This window comes from Phalaenopsis equestris, unplaced genomic scaffold (genome assembly GCF_001263595.1).
Source record: "Phalaenopsis equestris unplaced genomic scaffold, ASM126359v1 Scaffold000252, whole genome shotgun sequence".
Taxonomy (NCBI): Eukaryota; Viridiplantae; Streptophyta; class Magnoliopsida; order Asparagales; family Orchidaceae; genus Phalaenopsis; species Phalaenopsis equestris.
In genome coordinates this window covers 554173-562978 of record NW_018164694.1, presented here as the reverse complement: position 1 = coordinate 562978, position 8806 = coordinate 554173, and the positions used below count along the sequence as shown (strand labels likewise).

The 8806-nt window shown below is 44.3% G+C and overlaps 1 protein-coding gene across 1 annotated transcript; it reads left to right on the top strand.

The window, feature by feature from the left end:
* Nucleotides 1-5750: 5750 nt before the first annotated feature.
* LOC110024330 (FT-interacting protein 1-like) lies at nucleotides 5751-8296 on the top strand. Its single transcript, XM_020724231.1, has one exon. The coding sequence runs from the start codon at nucleotides 5773-5775 to the stop codon at nucleotides 8116-8118; it is 2346 nt and encodes a 781-aa protein (XP_020579890.1). The 5' UTR covers nucleotides 5751-5772; the 3' UTR covers nucleotides 8119-8296.
* The last annotated feature ends 510 nt before the right edge of the window (nucleotides 8297-8806 follow it).

Here is an 8806-nt window from a genome sequence, read left to right as displayed (position 1 = left end):
AGGCTCAGTCTTTATCCGGTACACCCACTTGTTGTGCAATGCCTTCTTCCCTGAGAGAACTTCTGTTAGATCCTATGTCTGATTTCTCAGCAGGGAATCCATCTCCTCCTTCATGGCCAGCTCCCACTTGCTAGAATTTTCATCTGCTAAGGTTTCTTCATAGCTTTGTGGTTCTCCATTATCTGTCAGCAATATGTAATTTAAAGTTGGTGAGTAACGCTACAGCGAATGCCTGCTCTTGACTGACCTCCGAATGGCGACTCGAGTAGTGAATGACTCTAGACCTATCTACGGAATAATAGGAATGGGTGCCCCGTACCCATTCTCCTCCTCATTCCCATCTTCGTCCTGCTCTGTGTCTTTTGGTAGATCGTCGAACTCCACGAACTCTGACTCCTGAGGAGCTACTCCAGAATTTGTATTGGTCTTGTCCTTGTACATCATCTTCTCATTGAAAATCACATTTCTGTTTGAAAATCACATTTCTGCTTCTGATAATCTTTCGATCCTGATCATCCCAGAAACGATAACCAAGTGTTTCATCTCCATAACCAATGAAATAATATTTCTTTGACTTAACATCAAGCTTGCTACGTACATCAGGATTGATTAGCACATAAGAAAGACAACCAAAAGTTTTAAGATGAGAAAATTTGACCTCTTTGCCGCTCCAGACATCCTCAGGTAATTTACAGTCTAATGGGACAGATGACCCTCTGTTGATTAGGTAAACTGCAGTGTTGACCGCATCTGCCCAGAAGGTTGGTGGTAGTCCTGCGTGCAATCTCATGCTCCTAGCACGCTCATTGATGGTCAATGTGTTTTGCAACTCCATTTTGTTGTGGTGTCCACGGAATGGTCTTCTCAATTTTGATACCTTAAGCTGCACAGTACTCCTTGAACCCACCATCAATGTATTCACCACCATTGTCACACCACCATTCACCACCATTGTCAGATCTCAAACATTTCAGTTTTAGATCTGTCTCCATTTCAACAATGGCCTTCCAAGTTTTGAAGACAAAAAATACATCAGATTTATGCTTCATAAAGTAAACCCATACATTTCTGTTGTGGTCATCTATGAATGTGACGTAATAGCAAGAACCTCCAAGAGATGCCACAGGGGAAGGCCCCTACACATCGGTGTGTACCAATTCTAGTTTTCCTGCCTTTGACACCCTTCCACCTTTCAAGAAACTGACATTCTTCTACTTCCCCATGATGCAACTTTCACACATGCCGAAATAAATAAACTTCAGTTCTGGTAGCTTGCCTCTAGACTGAAGCTCTTTCATACCTCTCTGACTCATGTGTCCAAGTCTGCAATGCCACATGTCTCATGTGCTCTTTGCAACTATGGTATCAGTATTGTTAATTAGACCAGTTGTCATATATAGGTTACCAGTCTTCTTACCCTGAGCCAATACCAGTGCTCCTTTAGTAACCTTCCAGGTGTTATCAGAGAACACTACTGAATGGTCTCCCTCATCAAGCTGCCCAACAGATATGAGGTGCTTTTTCAGTTCAGGAATGTGTCTAACCTTTTGCAGGATCCATTTGTTTCTGTTAGGGAGTGCAATTTCAACATCTCCCATCCCCACCACGTTCAAAGCTGCTCCATCAGTCAGGTACACTTTCCCAAAGTCACCTGAAACATAGTTTATCATTAACTATCGGTGAGAAGATGTGTGAAAAGAAGCCCCCGAGTCCAGTATCCAGTCGTCAATAGAGTTATGAACTGCAAGCAATAGTGCATCCTGCACTTCTTCAGTTACAGCATTAGCACTGACGTTCTTCGTCTTCTTAAGATTTTTACAGTTCTTCTTTATGTGGCCAGTTTTTCCACAATTCCAGCAGGTTGGTTGCTGACCAGGCTTTAACTTGTTCTTGCTTCTATGCTTTGATTTCGACCTTCCTCTGTTTGATTTCTTGTCTTGTGATCTCCCTCTGGAATCAACATTCAATGTTGAACTCAAACCTGAGATCTCGTCTGAATCTTTCCTGCGCACCTCTTCAACAAGAATCAAGTCACAAATATCATCATATTTCAGTTTGGTTTTACTTGCAGAGTTGCTAACTTCCATCCTCATGGCTTCCCAGCTATTTGGTAATGAAGCCAACAATATCAGCGCATGTATCTCATCATCAAAATTAATTTCAACAGGCGATAATTGATTTGTAATAGTGTTGAAATCATTCAAATGTTGAACAACCAACACACCTTCCGCCATCTTCAGATTGAATAACCTTTTCATCAAGTGCACCTTATTATTCGTCGATGGCTTTTCATACAGACCTGATAAGGCTACCATAAGATCAGCCGTCGTCCTCTCCTTTATGACATTGTGAGCAACGGACCTTGATAGGGTTAATCAAATAACCCCCAGAACCTGTCGATCCAACGAAATTCCAATCAGTCTTTTCCATCTTCTCCGGTCGCTTTCCCAGTAGTGGAAGATGAAGTTTCTTCCCATAGAGGTAATCCTCTATCTGCATCCTCCAGTATCAAAAATTTGTGTCGCCGAACTTCTCGATCCATGAAACCTTCACTTCATCTCCGGCCATTGTTCTTCCTCAGATCTGAACCAGGGCTCTGATACCAAATGTTGTGAAAGAACGACGACAATAAAGCGAAAAATAGATCTAGAAAATTACACCAGAAAAGGCGGCACAAGATTTACGTGGTTCGATAAATTGCCTATGTCCATAGAGCTGCAGAGGATTTTATTAGCTTTGAGGATTACACCGTCGACCACGTCGACTTACAAGAAAGAATTCTCTCTCTCTCTCTCTCTCTCTCCTCACCTTCTCTCTCTCTAAACCGAGAAGCACACCAAGAAGAAGAAAGACAACTTTAAAGAAAAGCTTCCTTGTGATTCCCTTATTTCAGTCTCACTACAAAGTATAATCCAAGGAGAGTAAAACACCTCCCTGTAATCGTGAGCCCCTTTTAAAGCTTCACAGTATCCAGCTTATTTTGGTAACCCTTAATTTCGTGATTCCATGGAATCATACTTTAATGACCCATATAAAGCCCATTAAGGCAAGCTATCAAATTCATTGTCTTTTTCTCTATAGCAACAGAAGGGGTGGGAGATTAATCTGGTAAAGCTTAATTATTTAATTAAGCTTTCCTTAATACTTCCTGTCAATAGAAGGCAACTGCTTTAAGTAAAAAATTGAGAATCATCAAGCTACAGCAGGAAACAAAATACATAAGGAAATGAATTAAGAACAGATAAATTAGAATAAATTTATCAAATGATTTCTATGAATTTGCTGTAATAGGAAGTGGACCGGGTCTCCACCTTCCTCAACAGACAGATTGTTGACAAAAAAGATGGAATATGATCATATACGGTTCCAAGGTGGGAACCTTGAACTTTTCTGGTGTCTTAGCCTCTATAATATGTTGAGCGAACGCATTCTTCCTGCTACAATAGATTTCTATCGCCCACGATGGTGGTCCTCCACTTTGTGTAGATTTGGTACTACCCAATAATGGAAATTTTCTTCTTGTTCGATTGCTGGTGCTGGAATTGGAGGTTCGGGTCCTTGGACCACTTTTTGAACTGGTCGAGGGGGTGTTTATGTATAGAGTTGCGGGAGAGGCTGTGTCCTTCTCTGAATTACTATCTGGGCCAACTCCGCAATTTGCCTGACCATTCAATCATAAAGCGCCTGGATTTGTTCTTGTATGAATTACCGGCAAAATCATGTGGAAGTCTCTCCTTGATGTGCTCCTTCAAACTGACGTGCTCTACATCTTGAGAAGACAAGACTCCACAGTTAACTCTCCTTTTAAGATGTTGGATCCCACATTGTTCGGTGGAACACACATAAGGCATAGAGGATTAGTCGAAGTAAAATGATAAAGAAGAAAGATTTGAATATTTGATTTTTGTTTTTTTAGTGAGAATTCGGTTATTCTTTTCATGAGAATTATCCTCTTATTTTAACTTCATAAGTTGGATTGTTAGGTTACATGGTGGTTCCTCATTAAAGAGAGGAGCATTAATATCGTTAATGAGCAATTATATTTACACATTGATAATTAAATATTATTTATTCTGACATCAAAATTGAAGCTAAAACCATTATGCTTCTGTAACTCCCATGAATTCTGCCTCAGATTTGTAATCATTTACTTTGGGTATTTAAATTACATCCAGTCTGCAGTCATTCGTTCGACTACTTTATCATCCTTTCGTTTTCAATGCTCTCCGGTTCCCTCATTCTGTGAAGTCTGAATATGAAGACACATAATCCTCAGGTATGGTTATTTCATCAGACTGAGGGTTGTTCGTTCCTTTCATTCAGTAATCCGATAAGCAACCTACTTTTAGATTTTGTATATTTGTTAAAATAATTTAAATTAAGCGATCGCTATTTCTCAAGATTGCAGTTAACAGATTGTCGGTGCTGATATTGTTGTGCGATGCTCGCAGGGTCGTTCATTCCATTCATTCGGTCATTCTCTAAGACCCTTTGATTGTTCTTATGAAGAATCTATGTTCTTTATATCTCCAATTATTTTATCTCAAATTCATGTAGGCACATTAGTGATATACAAATACAACTCTTTCAAATCATTTAAGAAACTTGAAGTCATTCCACTCTTAACATCCACCATGCAATTTCACTGTTCAACCAAATATGCTTGTGGATGTTATGATATGATGCAAGCAAAGAAAATAATGTGCTTGAAAGCACATTGGTGGAAATAGTTGCATATAAATTTTTTTTCTAGAACAAATTTTTCCACATTTTGAATACACACACACACAGATATGGTCATTACCTAAAGGTTTTAATCATTTCGAAGATGTTGGAAATGTTTCAATTAAAACTTCGAACTAAAAAAATAATATCTTCCGCTATGTGGAAGTATTACCATTTACAAAAGAAAGCAAGTTAGAGGTCCTACCCCAATTAATCACCATAACACCGCACAATCAGCAAATCTATCCTGCATTCCGCATTTCCCCAAACGCCGCCTCTGTCTGTGCATCTGACATTAAGGCCGACGGGCTAAGGGCAAAATTCTCCATTGAACCCTTTTACAGGCAACGAAGGCGGGCAACAAGCGACTGCAAGCGGCCGAAAAGATGAAAGTGGCGGTGGAGGTTGTGGACGCTAACGACTTGATGCCCAAAGACGGGTTCGGCTCAGCTAACCCCTTCGTTGTTGTGGAGATCGACGGCCAGAAGCATCGAACACAGACCAAGTTCAAGGACCTGAATCCAAATTGGAACGAGACCCTCGTCTTCCAACTCTCCGACCCCTCCATCCTCCCTAACCTCACCATCGATGTTTCCGTCTACCACGATCGCGCCCAGTCCTCCTACTCTACTTCATCCGATCACACAGCCGCAGGTGGCCATCCACGAAGCCTTGGTCGTGTTCGTATATCCGGAGTATCCGTAGCCCCATCGCCGTCTGAAGCCCAGATCCTCCGCTTCCCGCTGGACAAGCGAGGCTTTTTCTCCAACATTCGCGGTGACATCGCACTCCGACTCTACGCTTTCCAAGAATCTGTTTCGCCTTCTCCCGTTGCCGCCGAAGCTGCCTCCATCCTGCACCCTGATCCATCCCCTCCTCCTCAAAATACGAGAAAGAACAATTCAAGCACTTTTTCGCAGCTGCCTCCTGAAAACAGGGAGCCACGGGTCTTCCTTTCCGTTGCTGCGGCGGCACAGGAAAATCGCCCCTCACAGCCTGCCCCGCCGGCGGGGGGGGTTCGCACCGCGCCTCCCCGCCTCAGCTGCGATGCAAATCCAAGCTGGACCTCCCCGTCCCCAATCCGAATACGGTCTTGTCGAGACCCGACCCCCTATTGCTGGCCGCCTTGGCTACCGAGGTCGCGACAAGATTTCCTCCACCTACGATCTCGTCCTCCCGATGGAGTTCCTCTACGTCAACGTTGTCAAAGCCCGCGATCTTCCACCCATGGACATCACCGGCAGTCTTGATCCCTACGTTGAAGTGAAACTGGGGAACTACAGGGGCATCACCAAGCACTTGGAAAAGAACCAAAACCCCGTCTTTAATCAGACCTTCGCTTTTTCGCGGGAGCGCCTTCAGGCCAGCCAGCTTGAGATCACTGTAAAGGACAAGGATGTTGTGAAGGATGACTTCGTCGGCCGTCTCCTACTCGATCTTAGCGAAGTACCACATCGTGTCCCTCCTGATAGTCCCCTGGCTCCCCAGTGGTACCGTCTCGAGGACAAGAAGGGGGAAAAGCTTAGGAAGGGTGAGATCATGCTCGCAGTTTGGATGGGAACACAAGCCGACGAGGCCTTCCCAGAGGCGTGGCACTCTGACGCCCACTCCGTTGGGGCACAAGTCCTCGCTCACACACGCTCTAAAGTCTACTACTCACCTAAACTCTGCTACCTCCGCGTCCTTGTGATTGAAGCACAGGATCTGGTGCCTTCAAATCGCACCCGCCTCCCGGACCCTGTCGTCCGCCTTCAACTTGGCCAACAGCTCCGCACAACCCGACCATCACCCACCACACGGTCCGTCAATCCAGTATGGAACGAAGAGTTTATGCTCGTAGCTTCCGAGCCCTTCGACGAACCCCTCGTCATTACGGTCGACGATCGTGTTGATGCAAACAAGATGGAGCCCCTTGGCCGGTTCATATTCCCCGTCCTCGCCGCATTGCAGCGCACCGACCACAACAAACCCATGGAAGCTCAGTGGTTCAACCTTGCTAAGCCCAGCAGCAGCGGCGGGGAGACGGAAAAGAAGGAATCCAAATTTAGCAGCAAGATACACTTAAGAATCTTTCTGGATATCGGCTACCATGTGCTCGATGAATCTACCCATTACAGCAGTGACCTCCGGCCCACCGCGAGGCATCTAAGGAAACCAAGCATCGGGATTCTGGAGCTGGGCATTCTAGATGCCCGTAATCTGATGCCAATGAAAGCCAAGGAGGGCCGCACTACGGATGCCTACTGTGTGGCAAAATATGGGCCAAAGTGGGTGCGTACAAGAACACTACTCGACACGCTCAATCCAAGATGGCATGAGCAGTACACTTGGGAAGTATTTGATCCCTGTACGGTAATCACCATCGCTGTCTTTGACAATTGTCATATCTCTGGCAACAAGGAGGATGCCAAGGATCAGAGAATCGGCAAAGTCCGAATCCGGCTGTCAACGCTGGAGGCTGATCGAGTGTACTCGCACTACTATCCTTTGCTGGCTTTGCAAACCTCTGGACTGAAGAAGACCGGCGACCTCCACCTCACCGTTCGTTTTACCTGCACGGCATGGGTTAATATGGTGGCGCTCTACGGGAAGCCGCTTTTACCTAAAATGCATTATGTGGAGCCAATCCCTGTCATTCAATTAGACATCTTGCGGCATCAGGCAATGCAGATTGTAGCTGCACGGCTAGGCCGGGCGGAGCCGCCTCTACGGCGTGAGGTCGTGGAATATATGCTAGACGTGGACTCTCACATGTGGAGCCTTCGCAGAAGCAAAGCCAATTTTTACCGCATCACCTCTCTCCTCTCCGGCGTTGGCGCGGTTGTACGTTGGTTTGAAAGCATTCGCAACTGGCGCAACCCTGTCACGACCATTCTCGTCCACATACTCTTCTTGATCCTCGTCTGCTATCCTGAGCTAATTTTACCCACTATCTTCCTCTACTTGTTCATGATTGGGATCTGGAACTATCGTATTAGGCCTCGGCATCCGCCACACATGGACACGATGCTGTCCTACGCCGAGCGAGCACATCCAGATGAGCTTGATGAGGAATTTGACTCATTTCCGACGACAAAGCCAACGGACATTGTGAGGATGAGATATGACCGACTGCGGAGCGTGGCTGGGCGGGTGCAGACGGTGGTGGGTGACCTGGCTACTCAGGGGGAGCGGGCACAAGCCATTCTCAGCTGGAGAGACCCTCGCGCCACTGCTATCTTCATAATGCTGTCTTTGGTGATCGCCGTCATCTTGTACATTACTCCTATTCAGGTTGTCGCAGTAATAATCGGGCTATACCTTCTTCGCCACCCCAGGTTCCGGAGCAAGATGCCATCCGTGCCGTATAATTTCTACAGGAGATTGCCGGCCAAGTCTGACATGCTGCTTTGAGTTTGCCGGAGAACTTTTCCAGTGATCTTATTATATTTTATTTTATTTTGGAATCTTTAATTTGATGCATCCTGGGTTCAAAGTTGAGTTTTGACAAAAAGGCCAGGCATCATTTCTATCTCGTATATTTGATGCTGCATCCATCTTTTATTTGAAAGTGTTGGTGATGTTTTGGTAATTCAGGTTTAATTGGATTCATTAAATTTAATTTGATATTATCTTAAAAGGAGTTACAGCAACAACAACAATAAGCCTTTATCCCACTAAGTGGGGTGGGCTATTTTTCCATTTAGACCTATTGAGTGTCATATTTTCAATTTATTCTAGTATATTATGTTCATTTTTTATACAAGCCCAAGTCTTTTTAGGTCTACCTATATCTTTCTCAATATGAGTCTAATCTAAAACATCTATTCTTCTAATCCTATGATCCAAAGCATTTAAGATGACTCTCTCTAATCTCTTCTGTCATTGGAGCTACAACAACTATTTCACAGACCATTTTGAATTTTGTCTCTAAGTGTCAAACCACTCATCCTCCTAAGCATTCTCATCTCTCAACACTTAGCTTTTGCTTCTCTTTTATAGGCTAACAATTTGTGTTGTCAAGCTTTATATTGAGTTTTGGACTACTCAAATTTACGCTTTTAGACTCTAAAGTAGACCACCATAATTCAATGTTTTCTTG